The sequence below is a fragment of the Ixodes scapularis genome, unplaced genomic scaffold (assembly GCF_016920785.2).
Source record: "Ixodes scapularis isolate PalLabHiFi unplaced genomic scaffold, ASM1692078v2 PGA_scaffold0__279_contigs__length_252992795, whole genome shotgun sequence".
In the NCBI taxonomy this organism is placed as follows: domain Eukaryota; kingdom Metazoa; phylum Arthropoda; class Arachnida; order Ixodida; family Ixodidae; genus Ixodes; species Ixodes scapularis.
In genome coordinates, this window is record NW_024609835.1 from 59,871,751 (window position 1) to 59,894,048 (window position 22,298).

Below are 22,298 nucleotides of genomic sequence, written 5' to 3' on the forward strand. Positions count from 1 at the left end.
TCAACGAAAAACGTCACGAAGACAGACGGATCTGTGGGTTTGTGAGGAAAGAAAACTTCGCAGCAATCTTTCGGCTCCTCCCCCCACTATGTCATAACACAAAGAATATTTTTGTTGACGAGTTTAGCGACCCAGGTCGCAAAACGGCTGGTGTTTACCACGTGCCCCGGTTGAAACTTAGGCGTTTGTGACTCGACTGCCGCTAACGTTCGTTGCACCGCTTTATGTTAGAGCAAGGCCTTCACTATGCAGCTTCACGACTCAAACACGTACTCTATTGTGCTGAAAGCGCGCGCAGACTGGAAAGCACTGCTCCTCGTTACTGTGACCCTGTCAAATTCTCCAATACTCGAGGTTAATGTAGACCCGAATATTTTACATATTTGTCTGCATTACAAAACTTAGTCGCCTTGACCCGTCTCAGTACTTGCGCTGCAAGGCTTGAGAAACGCGCCTAAAAACTACCTTAATTTTTTTATGTGCATATACGTTTGTGTAGAAAACAAGTTTATATGAAGGAGCCAATCGCTTCTGCATTTCCGCAAAGCACATGGAGACCCAATCATTGCCGAGCACAGAAGGGAAGCACGAATATGAACACAACACTATGTTTCTTCTTTTTGTTTTCTCTGACATGCAAGCATTTTCATTGATACGAGTACTAGAATTAAAATAGAGCTGACTCGACCTTCTCTAATGAACTATGACGGAAATTGTAAGCATACCAACGGCATATTGTCACGGGTGGTGACCAGAATAACAATAAATAAACAGGAAGAGCTAAACGTTTAATGTGGCGAACTTGTGCCAAAACAAAAAGAGAATAGAAAATAATAACAAAGCGTCGCGAGCGTCGAGGTCGGCGAGACAGCAGAGTCGAGCGCTGGGGCGAAACTGACTCGACAAGGTCGCGGGCGGCCTCTTATCTAGAGTGCGTCGCTATCTCGAAGATTCGGCGAAAGCGGCTCGAGCGTCGCGTGATCGGGCGAGAATGAACACGCACTTTCTAGAAGACAAAATCAGGAATAAATGATAGAAGCTACGTGCGGTACATGAATAAACGAGAACTTTCTGGAGGTCCGTGACCGAGCGTTGCTTTCTCAGCCCTGGGCGCGGCATTATCCCCCCCTTTAAAAGTGCATCGTCCCGATGCAGCACAAAAACGGAAAACAAAAGGACAGCAGATATGCTAGCCGGAGTTCACAGTCCACAGTTCACTCGTCGACGAGAGTGGAGAGTCCTATCGTTCGTAATACGGCTTCAGCCGGACGACATGCACCACCTCAAGTCGCGGCTGACGTCTTGTAGATGGGCGCGTTCCGTCGGGTAGAACTTCGTAGTTCAGATCGCCGAGGCGTCGGATGATCTTGTAGGGCCCAAAGTAGCGCTTCAGGAGTTTTTCGCTGAGACCGCGACGACGAATCGGCGTCCACACCCAAACCCTGTCTCCGGGCTGGAAGTGGACGTCCCGACGACGAAGATTGTAGCGGCCAGTGTCGATACGTTGTTGGGCTTGAATCCGGAGTCTGGCGAGCTGACGGACTTCTTCTGCCCTTTGGGCAACCACCTGAGCGTCGTCGCTTGCGTCGACAGCCGGTTCGTGGGGTAACATAGCGTCCAGCATTGTCGTTACCTTGCGCCCATGCACCAGTTGAAAGGGTGTCACTCCGGTGGTCTCTTGTACGGCCGTGTTGTAGGCAAAGGTGACATACGGCAACACCTCGTCCCATGTCTTGTGCTCCACGTCGACGTACATGGAAATCATGTCGGCGATGGTCTTGTTGAGTCTTTCCGTCAGCCCGTTGGTCTGAGGGTGGTACGCCGTGGTGCGACGATGGCTGGTGTGGCTGAGACGAAGGACATCTTGTGTCAGCTGGGCCATGAACGAGGATCCACGGTCGGAGATCAGGACCTCGGGAGCGCCGTGCCGGAGGACAATGGATTCAATGAAAAACTTGGCAACTTCCACAGCAGTTCCGAAAGGAAGGGCTTTCGTTTCGGCGTATCGCGTGAGATAATCTGTGGCGACGATGATCCAGCGATTTCCTGACGTCGACGGCGGAAAAGGGCCAAGTAGATCCATTCCGATCTGCTGGAAGGGTGCCGTTGGCGGAGGAATTGACTGCAAGAGTCCGGCCGGCCTCGTTGGAGGTTTCTTTCGTCGCTGGCATTCATGGCATGATCGTGTGTATAGGTGGACGGTTTTGGGGAGCTTGGGCCAGTAATACTTTTCACGAATACGGGCCAGTGTCCGGCTGTAACCAAGGTGTCCGGACGTTGGGTCGTCGTGGCAGGCTTGGAAGATCTCCTCTCGAAGGTCGGTCGGGATTACCAGCAGCCACGTGGAGTTGTTGTTGCCGAAGTTCTCTTTGTAGAGAACTCCTTGTCTAATGGCGAAGGTCGGCAGGGTTCGTGAAAAAACGCGTGGTATGGCACTCCCACGCCCTTCCAGGTACTCTATTAGTGCGCGCAGCTCAGGATCGTCTCGTTGACGTCGGGCCATGTCGTCGCTGTTCACTGCGCCCAGGAAACACTCGTCGTCATCGTCGTCGTTGCTGTCGGAGGGTGTTTCTACGGGAGCTCTGGACAGGCAGTCGGCGTCGCTGTGCCTGCGGCCTGACTTGTAGACTACTGTCATGTTGAACTCTTGTAGTCGGAGACTCCATCGCGCAAGGCGTCCTGACGGGTCCTTGATGTTCGCAAGCCAGCAGAGCGAATGGTGGTCCGTGACTACGCGGAACGGACTTTCATATAAGTACGGACGAAACTTCGTGATCGCCCAGACGACCGCAAGGCATTCTTTTTCAGTCGTGGAGTAATTTCGCTCCGCCTTGGACAATGTCCGACTTGCGTAGGCGATGACTCGCTCGGTGCCCTCTTGTACTTGAACCAGTACCGCGCCAAGTCCTGCGTTGCTTGCGTCTGTGTGAATCTCGGTTTCCGCATCCTGGTCAAAATGTCCAAGAAGAGGAGGCGCCTGCAGTCGTCGCTTCAGCTCGTCAAATGCCTGCTGCTGCTCCTCGGCCCATTCGAACTTCTCGGCGTCCTTCGTGAGGTTTGTGAGCGGTGCGGAAATCCTTGCGAAATCTCGAACGAAGCGCCGATAGTAGGCACATAGCCCAAGGAACCTTCGCACGGCCTTCTTGTCCGTCGGCGCTGGAAATGCTGCGACGGCGCGAGTCTTCTCTGGGTCGGGGCGAACGCCTTCATTACTGACCACGTGACCTAGGAACTTCAGCTCGTCATAGGCGAACCGACACTTTGACGGCTTCAGGGTGAGTCCGGCGGTCCGTATGGCTTGGAGAACAGCTCGTAGTCGTCGCAGGTGCTCGTCGAAGTCGCTGGAAAACACTACGACGTCGTCGAGGTAGACGAGACAGCTCTGCCACTTCAGTCCTGCCAGTACGGTGTCCATGACACGCTGGAAAGTTGCTGGCGCCGTGCACAGTCCGAAGGGCATCACCTTGAACTCGTACAGCCCATCCGGCGTAACGAAAGCTGTCTTCTCTCGGTCCCGTTCGTCGACTTCGATCTGCCAGTAGCCGCTCTTCAGGTCCATCGATGAAAAGTATCGGGAGTGGCGCAGCCGATCTAACGTGTCGTCGATGCGGGGGAGTGGATAGACGTCTTTCTTCGTCACCGCGTTCAGCTGCCGGTAGTCCACGCAGAACCTAAGCGTTCCGTCCTTCTTCTTAACCAGTACGACTGGAGAGGCCCAGGGACTGCTTGAAGGTTGGATTATGTCGTCGTTCAGCATCTCTTGAACTTGCTCCTGGATCACTTCCCTTTCTTTAGCGGAGACTCTGTACGGTGACCGATGCACAGGCCGCGCGTCGTCCTCGGTAACGATGCGGTGCTTCGCAACGGTGGTTTGGCGCACCTTTGACGACGTGGCAAAGCAGTCGCGGTATTCGGTGAGGAGGTCACTGAGCTGTCGTCGTTTAAGGCCCAGAAGCTTAGGGTCAATGTCGAGCTGCGCTGGCGACGTACTGTCTTGCTGGGGTGGCGAGGATTCGTGAGTAATGGCGGCGATAGCGGCGGAGTTTCGGAGTTCCTCGACCTGGCCCACGGCTGCACCTTTTGTGAGGTGTTGCGCTTCATTTCGGAAGTTCGTCACGAGGACCACAGTGCGGCCATCCTGAAGTTCAGCAACTCCTCTTGCGACACCTATTCCTCTTCCAAGAAGCAACTGGAGGCTTCCTTCGAGCAGAACTTCGCCGCAGAAAGCTTCGGTGATCCCGACGGGTACGAAAACACTCGACCGCGGCGGTAAGTTCACGTGGCTTGCGAGGACTCGGACCGCAGACGACGTCGCTATGGGTTCCTCCGGTGGTGAAACAGGTTTTCGTAGCGTCAACCGGTTTGCTCCGAGGTCGATGACGGCGCCATACTCGCAGAGGAAGTCCATTCCGAGGATAACGTCCCTCGAACAGTCTTGCAGAACGACGAACTTGACAGGGCACGTTTCACCGTGGATCTCGACGCGAGCAGTGCATCTCCCGACTGGTGTAATGAGATGTCCTCCGGCGGTTCGTATTTGGGGTCCTTCCCACGGCGTCATGACTTTTCGAAGGCGGCGGGAGAACCTCCCACTCAAGACTGAGTAGTCTGCTCCGGTGTCCACGAGTGCCGATGCGTCGTGGCCGTCGATGACGACGTTTAGGTTGTTGGACACCGTTGCAGGCGCGTCGTAGCGATGCGTGGCGTCGGGAGAGTGGGAGCGCTCCGGCGTTCTTGGAGGCTCTTTACTCGGGTCGTCTTCGGCAACGGCACCTCCAGGCGTTGCCGCACTTAGTTTTCCCGGCGACGCAAGGGCGACAGGCTCTCTCGGCGGGGTCGTGGCGCTGGAGACGCTGAACGTCTGGGCGACGGTGAGCGGGACTCACGGCGGAGCGGCGTTGAAGATGGCGAACGTCGGAGATACTCCTCGATGTCACGAGGACGTTCGTCGTACCTTGGGCGCGGGTCGTTCGGGTGGAACCCGCGCAGCCCCAGTTGTCGGTAGGGGCATCGACGGTAAATGTGGCCGGCTTCACCGCAGTGATAACACAACGGGCGTCGATCGGCCGACCTCCACACGTCGGTTTTTCGTGGCGCAGCTTGTTCTGGGCGAACGTACGCCCGATCTTCGTGGCGTCGGGAATACTGCGGCGCTGGAGGTTCACGTCGAGGTGGTGCCGTATACGGGTGAGCAGGGGGTGGTCGTCGGGTAGCTGCGGCGTAGCTCAGCTTCGGTGGTTCAGGAGCGGCGCTGGCGAGAACTTCTGGCTGCAGCGCCTGCTGCAGTTCTTCGCGGACAATCTCGGCGACTGAGGGCGTAGCCGGGCTTGTGGCAGCAGGTAGTAGCTTCCTGATTTCCTCCCGCACGACATCCCGGATAATCTCGCGGAGGTCCGGGCTGTTGTAGCTGGAAGTCGAGAGGGCAGCGACGCCGGGAAGTCGCTGGTAATGGGAGGCCCGTGCTTGAAGGGCACGTTCAATGTTCGTTGCCTCCGTGATGAATCCTTCGACTGTGATAGGCGGGGCTCGCACAAGGCCGCCGAAGATGTTTTCCTTGACGCCTCGCATCAGGATTCTCAGCTTCTTTGCTTCGGAGGCTTGAGGATCGGCGCGGTTGCTGAGTCGCAGGACATCCTCCACGAAGCTAACGACGCTCTCGTTGGGTCCTTGGATCCTCGTTTGTAGAAGTTCTTCCGCGTGTTCTCTTCGTTGTTGGTTCGAGAATGTTCTTCGCAACTCAGCCTTGAGTTGCTCCCAGGAAGTGATCGATGCTTCGTGGTTCTCGAACCAATTCCGGGCGGTTGCTTCCAAGGCAAAGTAGGCATTTTGAAGACACTGTTCTGGTGTCCACCCGTTATGACGGGCCACTCGTTCGTACTGTTGGACCCAGTCCTCGATGTCCTCGTGTGCGTCTCCGTGGAACGGCGTCGGAGTTTTGGGTGCGACGGGCAGGTATACGACGGCAGGAGCAGCCGGGGCCTGCGCCTGGTCGGCCATCGTCGTCTTCTTCGGCTTGGGCTTGTCCAGTAGCAAACCGTATTCAGGATCCTCTCCCTTGATGCGCCGGCTGGTCCGAGTTTCGGGTTCCGCGGGGGGGGTGGTCTTCTCACTGGGCTTGGTACCGGGCTTGCACTGCGGGATCTTGGAGGGGAACGCTGTACAGGCATGCGGTACCCCGCACCTCCACCAAAATGTCACGGGTGGTGACCAGAATAACAATAAATAAACAGGAAGAGCTAAACGTTTAATGTGGCGAACTTGTGCCAAAACAAAAAGAGAATAGAAAATAATAACAAAGCGTCGCGAGCGTCGAGGTCGGCGAGACAGCAGAGTCGAGCGCTGGGGCGAAACTGACTCGACAAGGTCGCGGGCGGCCTCTTATCTAGAGTGCGTCGCTATCTCGAAGATTCGGCGAAAGCGGCTCGAGCGTCGCGTGATCGGGCGAGAATGAACACGCACTTTCTAGAAGACAAAATCAGGAATAAATGATAGAAGCTACGTGCGGTACATGAATAAACGAGAACTTTCTGGAGGTCCGTGACCGAGCGTTGCTTTCTCAGCCCTGGGCGCGGCAATATTTCATTGGTGGAAGAGCAGTAGTACCTTCTCTTTCGATTCGCTGGTTCTGAGTCAGAGAAAGGACTAAATGCCCCAATCGCACTGCTCATATATTAAACGAGAGAGACACGCTGTGTGCTGCAGACACGATGACAGAATGCTCTACGCGTCAAGTATCTTTGAAGCCATGTGTCCTTCATACAGACTTATATGTTTCAAAGATCTGTGCAGCCAGTTTGTGCCTGACCAATGTGACCCTCTTACAAGGAATACATCCACTTCAGGCAGTAACTGCAGGCTGTTTTCTGTATGATGTGTCGAGACCGGTTATAGCGAAATAGACCCTTTCCGAAATTCAGTGCCATCTGATGGCTGAAATGGCGGTTTAACTTTTGCCATACGAATGGCGGCAATGAACTTGTAGCCTGCAGTATTTTATCGGGCACCGTCACTTTTGCATGTCAACGGCAGACGAGAATAAATTTTTCGCTTTACAGGTTTTTCTGGATCATCTCTTCCAGTGTCGACTCCCACAACGATGCAACCAGTCAGAACGAAGTGCCAACCCAGACAGACACCTTGATAAATTTCTAAAGTCAAGGAGTTTCGAAGTCGATTTTGTGCCACTAACAGGTTTACTGTGCTTGAATTAGAGAAATGAACACTTACGCAGCGCTTGCATTCAATTCCGGTTTCGTAACGTGCTAACGTCTAGAATGTATAGGCCTCGAACCCTCAGCTTAGGAGTATCTTCAACATGTTCCTTCATCAGTAAATAGAAAGCCGCCATTGGTATGGCACATATGCCATTTTCAGATGGTGATGATAGTGATCAAAGTGGCCAGACTGAATTTCGGAAAGGGTCTATTAACGGGAATCACTTCGATATATCCGCTATTTCGTTATAACCGACTCCGGTTATAACGAAGGGCAGAAAGGAATGGGAAATTGGGATCGCTTCGCTGTAGCCGCTATTTCGTTGTAACCGACTTCTTTATAACCGGTCTCGACAGTGTCCCCAGTGTGACCACAGTAACAACAGGCTGTCTTCCGTATGATGTACTCGCAGTGTGACCCCGGCTGTAACGACGAAGCTTCCGTGTCGTGGGTTAGTGAATTCGATGAAACCTTGAAGACATAGTCATTACCGAAACGAGCCTATTTCCGGGAAAACATACGTGTTTATTAATAATAATAAAAAATTGAGTTCAAGTGGCGCTGACGCTAATAACTTATAGCTGAAAAAAGAAAAAAGTCACGTTTGTCGTTTGAACGCTTTCACTTCGGCACGTCAATCGAGCCTCAAACTACATCTCATGTTTCTGATTAAGAAGAGATGAGTATTTTGGTCGGCGCAATTTCACTGCAGTGAGGCATCGTTTTAAAGTTCATCATGTCGTAGTTGGATGGATGCACATGCAACTGAAACCAGAAAAAAAAATAAAAAAAAGGGGGGCGCGGGGTTGAATTTATGACGTTTAAATCTGCAATGCTAACTATTGCTTCAAAAACTACCGCGCTACAGTGCGCCACGCTCAATTTCAAATCGACGTTATGATCACCATTTTCGTTTTATCCCATCAAAATTGAAAATCCGAATAATAAACGGTTCAACATTTGTTGTTGCTGTTGTTGTTGTTGGTGGTGGTGGTTTTGTTTGTTTTTTGTGTGTGTGTTTTTTCCGGAGTTGAGGCGATATTTTTTGGTACCATATGTTTCCTGGTGTAATTTATCCCCGAACGTTTCATTGGTTTTGTTTTTTCACACCCTAATCACCCGGTAAGTTCACGCAAGTTTTTTTTTTTTTCTTCCCCTTCTTCTTTCTTTGCTTCTACCGTCTCAAAAGACATAGTCAGACTTTCGCACACTCAACAAATAATCTAGGCTTTCCACGTGTCTTATTACAAGCCTCCCACCCGCCGGTTATGCATTGCAAAACACTACAAAAAAAAAAAAAAAAAAAACATGTCCCGGACTATACACGACGATGAAGTCGTCATAAAACGGAACTTGTGAATTAAAGTCGTGCGGATGTTCAATTATAGAGCCTTGGTTATATAACTCATACCCTCGAGCGGCCAGAGAATGAAAAAGAAATTCAAAAAAAGGAGAAATACCGAACTGGAGGTTTTCTCGCAGCGGCTCAATTCCATCCGAGTGTAAATTTTCAACTGGGCGGGTCAGCGTGTGCGGCGAGCGGCAGCTCTCTTGACAAATCGGACCCTCTATTGCGAAACGAAATTTCTTCCCTATTTCTCGCAAAACTTCGGGGAATTTATGGGTCGCCGCGCCACTTCCGTCCTTAAGCCTCCCCGCTTCTTTGAAAGGACCACGTCAAACAAACAAAGATATCCTTATGGGCATTCTATAGTGGCACCCCCTCCCGCCTGACCGCTTCGTTTATTATTATTTTCTTTTAGGTTTCATTTATTTATTTGCTTTTTTTTGTAATATTTAACTTAATACGTTCTGAAGTTCAGAGGTTATACTGGAAAAAGCGATTTCGAAGGATTTCTGGGTTTTAAGGTCCTTCCTATTTTGATGTTTTCTTGAAGTTAAACCATCTACTATGTCTTGTTACACTCTTGGCATGCGAGGTCTTTCCTTTTGGGAGTTTTACCTCGAGCGTTGGGGAAATTATTGTGTTTGATTTTTGTTTCTTCGACGGGAGGTTGGTAAGCTGAGGTTCACTGAGTTGAGTGTCGATACCTTGATGGTGGGAGTTGTAGACGTTGGAGCGCTTAGTAAGGTAATTCTTGGCGTCGAATAGACATCAGATTATGGACTAACGATACTATGTGTTTACGTTACTTTCAATAACCATCAACTTCACAAGGCGCTTACGGTTATGATATTTTAATCATTCCTTCGGTTGGTAAGAATTTTATTTAAATTTCGAAAAGCTCGGTAATTAATATTTTCCCCAAAAAGTAAATCTTACAAAAAAAAAAAAAATATATATATATATATATATATATATATATATATATATATATATATATATTGCGTACTGTCGGAGTTACTAATTCGAAGTTTATTACAACGTTTCGAGCGGAAACCGCTCTTCATATATATATATATATATATATATTGCGTACTGTCGGAGTTACTAATTCGAAGTTTATTACAACGTTTCGAGCGGAGACCGCTCTTCATATATATATATATATATATATATATATATATATATATATATATATATATATATATATATATATATATGAAGAGCGGTCCCCGCTTGAAACGTTGTAATAAACTTCGAATTAGCAACTCCGACAGTACGCAATATATATATATATATATATATATATATATTACGTACTGTCGGAGGCAGTACGGCGGCACGTAGCCACGGTGCGAAAATACTAGGGGTTGTTTGTAAAACGAAACACAGATTTTTGTGTCACTCACGCAATAAAACAACCCTGACAAAATAATAAAAAAAAAAACTTTTTTCTCATCTTAAATTTGATTTTAACATTCGTTCTACAAAAAGTTTTGTGTTTTTTTTTTTTTCGTTTTTTCTAAGTCAGCAATTTTACGACGCCTCGTTCTTATCTCGGTTTGCGGAGACTTTTCGACAGACACCGCATCTCGGAACACGTTAATACCAGCAAAACGAGCCGTGGAGTGGAGAGAGTCTCATCTGAGGAAGAGAGCAGCCTGGCCTCGCTCCGATGTAAATAGGTCCAAAATAAAATCTCGTTTAAATGCAAATTTTTTGTCAGGCCAAGATAAATTTGCGGCGTCGAGGGAACCCTCAACAGCTGATGCCACTGTATAGGCACCGAGGGGCCCTGCATCAGCCGCACTTAGGGTAACGACACCCGCACGGCAAGCGCCGAAAATTGCCCTCTGGGAATGGCGAAAGCGCCCGCCGTAGAATTTGGAAGGGGGCGGAGAACAGCTTCATAAAATTACCGTGCAACGTGCGGAATAGCACCACTTGTCCAACGCTCCGAGAGTCACCAGGTTTATTTTGCTGTGAGAATTAGTCGTCCTTCCCGCGAACACCCGCAATTCTGCCTTATGCGCTCAGCAATTTTTTCTCCTCTATAAAACAAAATGTCGTACACAGCGACCAGTGTCGGGGGGCCCTTGATTACACGGAGGACGTGAAGCGAACGCTCGCACTAGAGAACTCGGAAATTTCGGTATCGAGTTCCACTCCGGCCCTTTTGATCTAGATAAGTATCGCATATTCGTGTTGTCGTGTAATCATCGCTCCGTTATGAACGTTAAAGACCTCCACGCAAATTCGCAGTCGTGCTGCACTTCCAGGAGACGCCCTTTTAGGAGATTATATGCTCCCGCTGTTTAAATTGAGCAATTTTTAAAAGCATGGTCGTAACTGGTACGCCCGGAATCAAGTCGAGAATACTGACGTTGAGATCGATAGCTATGCATATACAGGACCTGTTATCTACCTTGTGTTCTATACAACTCGTGCGTTCACACTGTCAAATTGAACATAGGCAACGTTCTATTCGAAACAATAAAGTTACATTTGTCTAAACAGGGCGGAGACGAGCGTGTAACTCGGCGCAGTGCTTTGAACGTGCTAGGGTTTCTTCGACGACTATATTTCGTATAGCTTACGAGGCCGAAGTCCCACTCTCGCGACTTGGCGACCTCGAGCAACACAACCTAGAATAATCAAAGCCACTAACTAGCATTTGGACGTCACCGCAGTGAGTTGGAGCGAAGACACAGATTAGACACGAGTGCTATACACATCAGCAGTTGGCCTTGCGTCCAGTCAGGGGGTCGGAGGATAGTGTTGGACAAAATACTCGATAAAAGTATTTAAGTTAAGTTACTAAATAAATACCTGCTTAATAAAGTATTTAAAATACTACTCAAGTTACTTTCACTGTAAAGTATCTTGAGTAGAGTACAAATACTTAGAAATGTATTTCACTTACTTTTGAAGGTACTTCCGCATTCCTTAATTTGTATCAACGTCATTGACAACGACAATTATACAACTGCGCAAATCTGGTTTATTAGAATGGTTTATTAGCACGCAACAACACAAAACATAAACAAAAAAAAAACATCCTACGCTTATCTTATGCAGTCATATTGTAAGGAGCAGGATATTGTCACGAATGAAAAATTATGAGGCGGCGAATAACTAAAGAAACTAAAGGTGTTTAATGGGGCGAACTTGTGTTCCAAACAAAATAAAGAAAGACTAGCGTCACAGGCGTCGATGTCGGCGAAACAGCAGGATCGAGCGCTGGGGCGAGGCCACGGTGGGCGAGACTGACTCTGAACCACCACAAGGAGCCCCTTTTGCACCCACGTGGATTTCTGGAACATTCGGCGTAGAACGTTCGGCGCGTAGAACATTCGTAACTCGATCAGACAGCAAGGTTTTCAACTTGCGAGAATGTCAAGTTTAAAGAATAAATTAAAAAAAAAGTCCGCTCCCTGGAATCGAACTTGAAACCTCCGCGCGAGAGCCAAGCGCGGAAACCATTCGGACACGCATTCGCTGTGCAACGCGCGTGGCAATATGACTGATAATGTTACAAAACATCTCTATGACAAAAAGAAAGGTCGCTTTGGGGAGCAGATCAGACCGTGGCGCCCCAAGTGGTTAACTTTAGAACTACACGGATGGGGACAACAAAAAGATTGACTCGGCGCTGGGCTGACATGACCGAATGCGGCGTCAGCGTTCGGCTAGAGTTCGTGTTCTCCGGTGAGGGGCAGGAGGGGCTCTTTTGTTACCACTCCAGCCTGCATGAACAATGCAGCATGCACGGTCCTCGGCTAAGCACAAAAGTCGAAGTGGGTCAAGCTCACATCCTCTCACGACTGCTTTCGGGAGAGATCCGGCATTTAACGTCATGGACATTCCCACAAGGCCTGTAAGCACGTGCACAGGCCTTGTTTTGGGTAAACACCGAGGTGTGGGGACAACAAACGGGACAAAGCGCGTCGTCGATAGTGACATCGCTGAATATCACGTCCTGCGGCGCACGTTAGGCGCATCGTTTAACTACAATCTATATTCCCTGAGTTCACTATAAACGAACTTGAGATATGGATATGAGTGAATGGATAACAAAAATAACCTACATAATAGCAGGGTTGGGCTGAAATACTCAAAAATGTATTTGGAAATACAAATACTGGGATACATTAAAATAGTAGCCAAAATACTGATACTGAAATATATCTGTAAAACTGTATCGCGATACGTATCGGAAATACATTTTAAATGGAGGCAATCGGTATTTGGAAATACAAATACAGGAATACATTTTAGCGAGGTAGAAATACAAATACAGGAATACTGATACTGCAATACATTTTTCGAATTTGTTTGGGATGCCAACTGAGCTGAAGCTTGAAGTTTGAAGTGGAAGTTTTTGATCCCGAAATTACTTTACCGTAGGCTTAACACTTTGCCTTGAAGGTAGTGGTTTCGGACGACGAGGAGTCTTCAATGGGCTCAAAAAAACGTGCCATCAAACTTCAAAGACTGACCGCGCTCTCTTCCCTGAAATCCTGTCTGTCTGACGAGGGATGCGCAATGGCTACGACCTCTAAATAAATTTTATGTCTTCCTCAATCTCATCAAACGTCACCACACCCCTGCCAACATTGATCACATGACGTCACGGTGTAATGAACTGGTATTCTTTATCTGTAGGTGTGGCCTTGAACATGAAACTTCACCACGCTGCTGTATATGAAAGGACAAACATACTTTCGTTGCAAGTTACCTCGTTGAAGACCGTGCAGGCAGTGCCATTTGGACTTTTTGCGAATAGTGGACCACCTGAAGCATTCTGGAACACACGTCTTGTCTTCTGTTACGGTTGAAAAAACCATAAGGTGGTATCCCCATTGTGAAGGTCCTTCCTGCCGACCCTCCGCCACCGACGCATGAATCGCAGTCCTCAAGTTTCGCCTAGCATCATCCAAACAGAGACCTCGTGGATTGCGACCTGATATTGCCGGTACAGGTGTGAGCTCTCCGAGAAGCAGCGCGCTTAAAACGAGTCGCAGGTGTACGAAGTCTGGGTCGGAACAGCGAGGCCACGTCTGGTCTCCTTCCTCGGTTTAGGATCACCAGAGCAGCGGGTCACGTTCACGTCGACTGATGACGTACCCTTGAGCCGTTCAATATTACGGGTCAGCCGCAGATTCATTGGTATAACTGTTGAACTTTACTGCGAGAGTCATCCTACTATTTTAAGTTGACAACCGCCAGGCTCGTGCTGCAACGGACTGTAACTCAGCTTTGAAGGCTGGGTGCACTGTGCACGCTGAGGCAAGAGAAACGGTTAGCAGGGGGCGTTGGATGCCAGCAAACAAAGACTCAAAAAATCCCTACCTAAAAACCTGTGGCAGAAGATGATCTGACTCCACTCCTGGCACGCCACCTGGTTCGAGTCCCCGACTACGCAACACTTCTCAGAGGCGATAACAAGAAAAATAGTTTGGAGAATCGGAAGGAACCTTGGTCAGCATAGTCACAATGCCCCAGTATCGCCTTGAACCTCGCGCCCTCAAAAGCAAAAAAAGAAAAAAACGTTCGGAATTTTTTTTTTTTGCGGGGGGGGGGGGGGGGGGGGAGTATTTTTCAAGAAATGTAAAGAAATACTTTTCATCTTGATTGTATCGCGATACAAAGAAACATATAAAATGCATTTCGTTACAGGAATACAGATACTGGTGAAAAAAATGTATCGCGATACAAAAATTCAGATACCAAATGTATTTCTGAAATACTGTCGCGATACATTTGTATCGCGATGTTGCCCAACCCTGCATAATAGCCATGGCAGTGGTCGCACCTTCAAATGGGTTGCGTTCGAAAACGCACTCAACGTTGGGGGACGCTTTGTTGACATTTTGAGTGGTCATCCAGCTCTTAGTTCATTTCCTGTCCTGTTTTCTGCTTAAAAATGATCGTTTACAGACAGTGCTCGTGAGAGCAATAAGCGCCGGACTAGCAACACAAAGAAAAGAAATAAAGAAAAAGAATCGATGTTTTGCATATGCAAAACTGCATATGCATATGCTTGTATATTTGCATATAGTGCAAATATACAAGAAACAAAAAAAAAAGTCTTGTTCTTGTGTCTACTTCTCATTTTCTTCTATTTTTTTTTTTTTTTTTTTTTTACTTAAGTTGCATTGTTGTCGTAGGTCGTTTCCCGGTCTGCGTTGCGCCTCAGTGTGGCAATCTGTACTTCCGTAAAACCATCCCTTTTGTTTGAGTATTTTTGGGGGAAATTCTAGGAAACAGAAGGCGCCTTTGGAAGGCGAGGGGAAAACCTTCATTATGCGAGCTTTGGGCTGAAATTTGAAATATGAATCAAAGTCCACAAAAAGCGATGCTTTCACGAGCTCAATCAAAGTCACCGTAGCTAGTCGGAGCTAACACCAGGTTTTGGTTGCTCGAGAGTATGTTCCCGTTTGCTCGTGCCAATGCCCATGCCACTTCATACCGAAAAACTCGGAAAATGGCTGAATGTCAAAAATGTAATTAAGATAGAGTAACAAATACTCTCGATCAAAAGTATTTGCAAGACACCAAGATACTTCAAAAGCTATTTAAAATACAGTATCTTGAGTAGAATACTTGAGATAGGCATAAGTCTGGAGGATAATCAACCGCGTCGTGCCCAACTGCTGCTCAGTTGGCCCCATCGGCGAGTGTCATGACGCGGCGTGTGGCTAAAAAAAACTTGCCATGAGGATTTTCCTTTTTGCAGTCCGTGCGTTTGTGAGCGCAGTGACTGTAATTTCGTCGATAGAGGAGGCTTTGATTATTCGAGGTGGTGTTGGCTCAAGTCACGAATATATAGAATGTATACGGCGCGCAAGTTAGGCTGCTTCTTGCGCACCTCGTGCGTTTGTTTATCCCCAAACGCACCCACGTGCTTTTGTTTACCCCCGACCTCAACCAATGACGGCGTGCGTTTGGCCGTCTTGTCATCGCGCCTTCCCTGCGCGTTATGTATCTTGCCCTTTGGTTGGTGCGCTTCTCCTTGCGTCCCGGTGCGCTAACGACGCGTTTTGGAACACTTGCTCACCGTCGAGTCACCTTAGAGCTTAAAAGAACACTGCGTGTTGCTTATTGTGTTCGCTCTAATCGGTGCCTGATTTATTGTTCGGCGTTTTTGTCGGCTAATACCCAGATTTCATTAGCTGCCGAAGCGATAATAGGTTTCCCTCAACTCGCCACGCGCTGTGTCTCTTAAACTGTCGGTGGCTATGGCCACTGGCGAGGCGGGAAAATCGAAAAGTAACTTCGCAATCAGCCAGCGCAGACCATCGTCGAAGTGCGAATAAAGAGGGGTTCCGCTCTCTGGAGTTTTCAGTACTATACATACGTACATGTTGAACACACCATGACCCTCATGCAAAGGGCATACGTAAGTGAATGAAAACATGTTCTAAAGCGATAGCTCTACGGGCGACACTTTGCTCGTGGGCTCGTGGGCTGCCGTCGCCGCTACGGAAAAACACTTCTCTCCCCTCTTGGCGCCAGGTGAGGAAATGCGGGTTTTCCCGTTGGCCGCGTAGTACGGAGAGAGAAGAGAGGGGAGCCCCGGCAGTTACGACGCGACGAAGGGAGAGTCTTCCTTTCTTCTGCTTTAGACACTTGTTTTTAGACATTACTCGCGCTACACGAAATCCCGATTCGGCAGTATCCAGTCGCTACGCATAATGTTGGATGGCTTTAGAAACTTCCACGGCGCTTAGCCACTTACTTCACGCATCACTGGTGGCAGTCGTCAGTGCATCCGCGACGCGAACCATGACGGCTATGAGAATTAACCAGGTCCACCGTGACCAGGTCGCACCTCCGTCCTCAGGCACGTGACGGCCTCATTCCCCCCTCACTGCGCGACCATGCTACAGCTATAGCTTTAGCTTCTTCGCACATTGTGCGCGAAGAATACGATTTTTCATCAACGGGCATACTCTCTCTTGCCCAGCGACATAAGGCAAAATGGCACATACAAAAATCGTTTCGTAAGTTTACCCATTTGATATCATTAGTTGCTTAATTGTACTTCCTCGCAAAAATAATTTGTCTTAGGAAACGCATTCCTCAAAGATGGTGAGATATACGGTCGTGTAATAGCGGCACCCATTTTATACTCTGCAACGGTGTTTTCTTCGTGATTTTGGGGAGATCGTTCAGTTGTTTCATAATTTGGAAACTCGAGCCTCGAGGTATCTATTGACGCGACCCGTTTATATTGCGTAAGCTTATACCAGGGCCAATCAGCCGACATGAGCTGTTTGAGTCTCTTCTAGCCCATAAAGTTAGGTGCTACGTATATTTGCCTTCTTTTGTTGTTTCAAAAGGGCGCGTCTCAAGCGCCTAAAGGGCGATTCACGCACTTGCCTTGAGTCCGACTCAATGCGAGGGTTGCTATGGCAACAGCTGCTTCTGCTCCAACAAAACCGACTTTTACTCCGTTTTGTTGGAGCCGACGCAGCTGGCAACCCTCCCATCCGGTCGGGCTCAACGCAAGTGCGTGAATCGCCCTCAACCCGTCATGTTTCTAGGAAGTCTCAAAATATAGCCTTGAGTCATGAACACTGGTTTCATCCTTACCTACGGTTCTGGTGTGATGCAGAACTTCGAGAAGACGTTGCCCCGAGAAATGAAGCCTAGCAGACGATAAATTTATAACAATAATGGTTTTGATCAGGCGAGGTGGCGACAAGAAGGTCAACGCCGCTGTAAGCGTCTTCCCCGAAGATCTATAGAATCCCCACCGAGTGTACAAATCCAACTCTCAATGTGCAGCGAGCCGTGAGCACGTCAGCTTAGCCGTCACTGGGGCCTTACGTAGAAGAACATCCACGTCTTAGTTACGTTTTATTTATTTATTTATTTATTTATTTATTTATTTAGTATACGCTCAGGGCCAAAGGCATTAGGGAGGGGAGTGGTTACAATCAAGAAGAAATTAAACAAACAGAGTACAGCAAAAATGGTAATACAAATAAACAAAAAATGGCATATAATCATACAATGTTAGCTAAGGCGTTCTTGAAGTGATGGGAGTCTTCGATAGTGGCTATTGAAGCAGGAAGGCGATTCCACTCGTCAGATGTGCGTGGCAGAAATGACTGAAAGAAAGCGTTAGTTCTGGCTGATGGAATTCTAACCTTATTAGCATGATCAAACCAAGATGAGATGTACTGAGGAGGTAAAATAAGTTCGTCGTGCAGATGCGAATGGTAAAACAATTTATGAAAGAGACTGAGACGAAAAGCTTTACGGCGAGATGCGAGAGATGGCAGGCTGAGGCTAGACTTCATTGAACTTATGCTCGCGGTTCGGTTATAGTTAGAAAGTATAAAACGAACAGAATTATTTTGGACCATTTCGAGTGAGTTTATTAGGTTTCCTTGGCTGGGATCCCAAACTGACGCGGCGTATTCCAATTTAGAGCGAATTAGTGTGGTGTAAAGCAGTAGTTTTAATGACGAAGATGCTCGGGCAAAGTTACGTCGAAGGTATCCCAACATCCGGTTAGCATTATTAATCACGTATGTGGTATGGGCGGTCCAAGTCAGATCATGTGAAATATGAATGCCAAGATACTTGTATGAGGATACAGGGTCAAGGGGTATGTTATTAAGGCAGTATTTTGGCAATTGGCAAGGTTTTCTGGACACATGCATTAGTTTACACTTGTTAATATTTAATTCCATGCGCCATGCTTCGCACCAGACAGAGATAGCGTTAAGGTCAGATTGAAGGCAGATTATGTCATTATCCCAAGTTATTTCACGAAAAAGTACGCAGTCATCAGCAAACAAGTGAATGTGGGAGGAAACAGTTGACGCGAGATCATTAATGTAAATAAGAAAAAAAGTGAAAGCCGTTTACAAATCCCTGTAACGCTCAAGAGCGCAGCTCTTGAGGAGGAGGAGTAAAGGGTACTGAGGGGAGGGTAGACCCCTCCCCCTTCTCCTCCTCCTCCCCTCATTGTTTAATATGCTCCGGGGGGGGGGTGTCACGTGACTTCGGGGAGGGGGTCACGTGACCTCGGGGAGGCGTGACCTGGGGGTGACCTCAAGGCCACGTGACCCCAAAGGTGACCCCCACGTGACCTTGGGGGTCACGTGACCTCAGAGGGGTCACGTGACCTGGGGGTCACGTGACCTTGAGATGACCTTGGAAGGGGTCACGTGACCTTGGGGAGGCGACCACGTGACCTCGGGGGTCATGTGACCTTCAAAGGGTCACGTGGGGTCATCTTGGGGTCACGTGACCTTGAGATGACCTTGGAAGGGGTCACGTGACCTCGAGGGGTCACGTGACCTTGAGATGACCTTGGGATGACCTTGGTTACGCCGGCGGCGACGGCGACGCCGACGCCGACGGCGACGCCACTCAAGCCGGGAACGGGCCCCTAAGAGCTGCGCTCTAAAAGAAGAGGAGCAAGCACCGAGCCTTGCGGTACACCAGAGTGGACACTGCGCGGCTCGGATGTTAGATCGTTAGCTGAAACAAATTGTGAACGGTTAATAAGAAAGAATTCAAGCCACGTGAGAAGTTTGTGATCAAGGTTTAGTTGACGCAGTTTATAGAGCAGCAGCTTATGACAGACCTTATCGAATGCTTTGGAAAAATCTAAAAATATGCAATCTGCTGATGATGAGTGGTCGACGATGATATTCATTTTATGCATGAAGGACACCAGTTGTGTTTCACCGGAGTAAGTTTTTCGAAAACCATGTTGCGCGAATGTAAAAAATGAATTCGATTCGAGAAAGTTAGCAAGATTGGAAAACAGAATATGTTCAAGAATTTTACAGGGGATACTGGTGAGTGATATGGGTCGGTAGTTGAGTGCAGAGGTCTTGTTACCTGATTTGTGGAGTGTAAACACCTTCCCGACTTTCCATTCCGCGGGTAGAAAACCATTGTCGAGTGACTGCTGAAAGATCTTTGTTAGTATGATAGAGGAATAAACACTTGTGCTTTTTAAGAATTTTGGATTAACTAGATCGCAACCAGGGGCAGAAGAAGGCTTTAATGATCTAAGTAGGTGTTCTACCCCAGCTGGCTCAATCAATATGGGAAACATTACTGCGTAATCGTACGAATGAACGAAGGGTAGAGAGGGATCCGCAGATTCTGAAAAGTTGCGTATAAAACATTCATTAAGAGTGGACGCGCACAGGTTAGATGGGATTACATTATCAGTATCGTCGATGAGGATTATTTTATTATCATCTTTCGAATGTATAACGCGCCAGAACTTTTTAGTGTCGGTTGTTAGCATTAAAGGTAACGTTTGCTGTTGAAATTCTTCCTTGGCTTTTTTTACTGCTGAGACATATTCGTCGGCAGCCTGTTTGTAAGGTATCCAGCGGTCATAATTTGAAGATCGCTTGGCTGATTTAAAAATACGTTTTTTTTTGTTTGACAAACGCTTGATGTGAAGATTGTACCATGGTGCGTTACGATTATGACGAACAGTATAAGTAGGGATGTATTTATTGGTTAGCTCGTTAACTTTCGCCAAATATAGATTCCAGTTAGCTTGTACGCTACGAAGATTGAAATCCTCCAAAAATATGTCAAGGAAAGCTGATAGTTCATTATTGATAGCTTCAAAATTAGCTTTTTTATAGTTTCGAAAAGTTTTCGACTTTTTAGGAGCTAAAGGTCTCGACAGGTTAACGTGAAATAAAAGGAGGGCATGGTCGCTTAAACCAGGCAAATAAGTAATGTCCGAAATGAAATCAGATCTAGAGGACAATACGAGGTCAAGGGTGTTAGCTGCCGACTGGGTGATTCTCGTAGGCTGCTTGACAACTTGTGTAAATGAAAAAACAGAGCAAAAGTCTAAAAACTCCTTCGCTAGAGAGGAGACAGGGTGCATCAGGGGTGGTTCACTGTTCCATGTTATGTTCGGGATGTTAAAATCGCCAAGCAAAAATAAAGGCAACGTGGGAAAGCGCGATGAAACAATGTTTGTTGCGTCGTGAAGCTCATTCACAAATGTGGAGGAATAAGTGGGGGGACGATAACACGCACCAACAATTAATTTTTGATGAGTTAGCTCAATGAGAGCCCACACAATTTCAAGGTTACTGGAAATATGAATGCATTACGATGGGAAGTCTTTGGAAATGGCCAGAAGGACGCCACCGCCCTGACGAAAGGTGCGGTCGCAACGATAAATGGAAAAATTATTAGCGCTCGAAAAAATTTCACAATCCCGAACATACGAGTGCAGCCACGTCTCGGTTAAAACTATTACGTCAGCATTGCAGGTGTCTATGGCAGAGGTTAAGGAATCGTGCTTGTTAACAATGCTGCGAACGTTAGAAAAAAGAAATGATACAGACGCTAAGTTTTGTCCACTGCCCCTCGCGTTTCCCTACGTGGTGGCACGTGCCTCGGTGCTTGGATGACGGTTCACTTGTGCCAGTAGTGGCGCATGCTCGATTACGCTATCACTCAGCAGATGGTAGACGTAATGCTTGTTGTTGATGATAACTTTGTTGTAACGCAGCTGGAAGGTGGGTGCGCCCGGTTGGTTTTTCGCAAACGCGATTAGCTTCTTACGCGCGAGTCGCGTGGCGGGCGAGAAGTCTTCACTGACCGTTACGTTTGTTGCTTTCAATTTTGTACGCGCGGAAAGTATATTCCCCTTTATTTTATAACTTGAAAATTTGACTATGATAGGACGGCATTTACTCGGCGAGTGGGTACCGAGACGATGAGCCCGTTCGATTACATTGTCAGGTAGGACGTCAAATAGGCCTGTTAAAACGCTTTTTATCTTCGCCTCGGACTGTTCCCATGACTCACGAGAATCAGGAATACCCCAAAAAAGCAGGTTGTCTCACCGTGATTGGTCCTCCAGCTCATCGAGGCGTGATTGCAAAAGGTTCTGCTGAGTGGTCATGGTCTCCACTGAACCATGGAAGCTGGACATATTTTGGCCAAAATCGTCAAAGGCGTTAGTTTTTTCTTCAACGGCATCTAGTCGTTTCTGAATGCAACAAATTTTGGTTTCAATATTTTTTTGGCCAGCCTTAATTGACTTTACGTCCGCAACCAACTCAGCTTGACTCTTTGCAGATTGCACTGACCGCGCGTGAAGGTCTTTCAGAAGGTGAAAAAGAACAGCCATTTGTTCTGAGGGCTCATCAGGCAAAGAATCTAACTCAAGCAAAGCCTCAGAACGGGTGACGGGTCCCGGGTTCATCTCTACGTCCCCAGAGCGCAGTAACAATAACATCATTGAGTAACATTCGCCAAGAGTTTCACACATGACCCGTGGGCACGGGAGCAGAAATAAAAAACGGTTGTCGTCTTTTTTAGCGAAGAGTGGAAAGCATTTACAAACCTGCGAAATGCAAAAGCAGGGCATGTGAGCCATGCTGTCGTTGTTGCTGCTTCCGTGCCCACTGAAGAAACGGTCGGTCTTCTGACAGTTTAAATTGGCTGCAGGAATTGATGTCGCTGTCGTTGATGCCGTCGCAGTGAAAAGGGGCTGATCCAGACGCGGCAAGTCCGAAAACGCACCGCTGACGGAGCACTGGTATCCACCACAATCTGGTGATTGCAGAAAAAGCGCCGGGTAGCTTGCTGACGCGTTCGTGCAGGGCGATGACCACAGCAAGAGGAGCGCCAGGAATGCCTGCGAAATGCAAAAGCAGGGCATGTGAGCCATGCTGTCGTTGTTGCTGCTTCCGTGCCCGTTGGTACTTTAGACGCG

General features: G+C 47.9%; 2 protein-coding genes across 3 annotated transcripts in view; one reads left to right on the forward strand and one right to left on the reverse strand.

Moving 5' to 3' along the window:
- LOC8028078 (diacylglycerol kinase 1) overlaps positions 1–22,298 on the forward strand; it is a 599,538-nt gene that overhangs the window by 501,903 nt on the left and 75,337 nt on the right. The window lies entirely within an intron of this gene.
- On the reverse strand, positions 17,533–22,268 carry LOC121048699. Its single transcript, XM_040505336.2, has 2 exons — positions 21,927–22,268; positions 17,533–17,679 (listed from the first exon to the last, which is right to left on the reverse strand). Exons 1-2 carry the CDS (start codon positions 22,251–22,253, stop codon positions 17,575–17,577), a joined length of 432 nt encoding a protein of 143 aa, XP_040361270.1. The 5' UTR covers positions 22,254–22,268; the 3' UTR covers positions 17,533–17,574.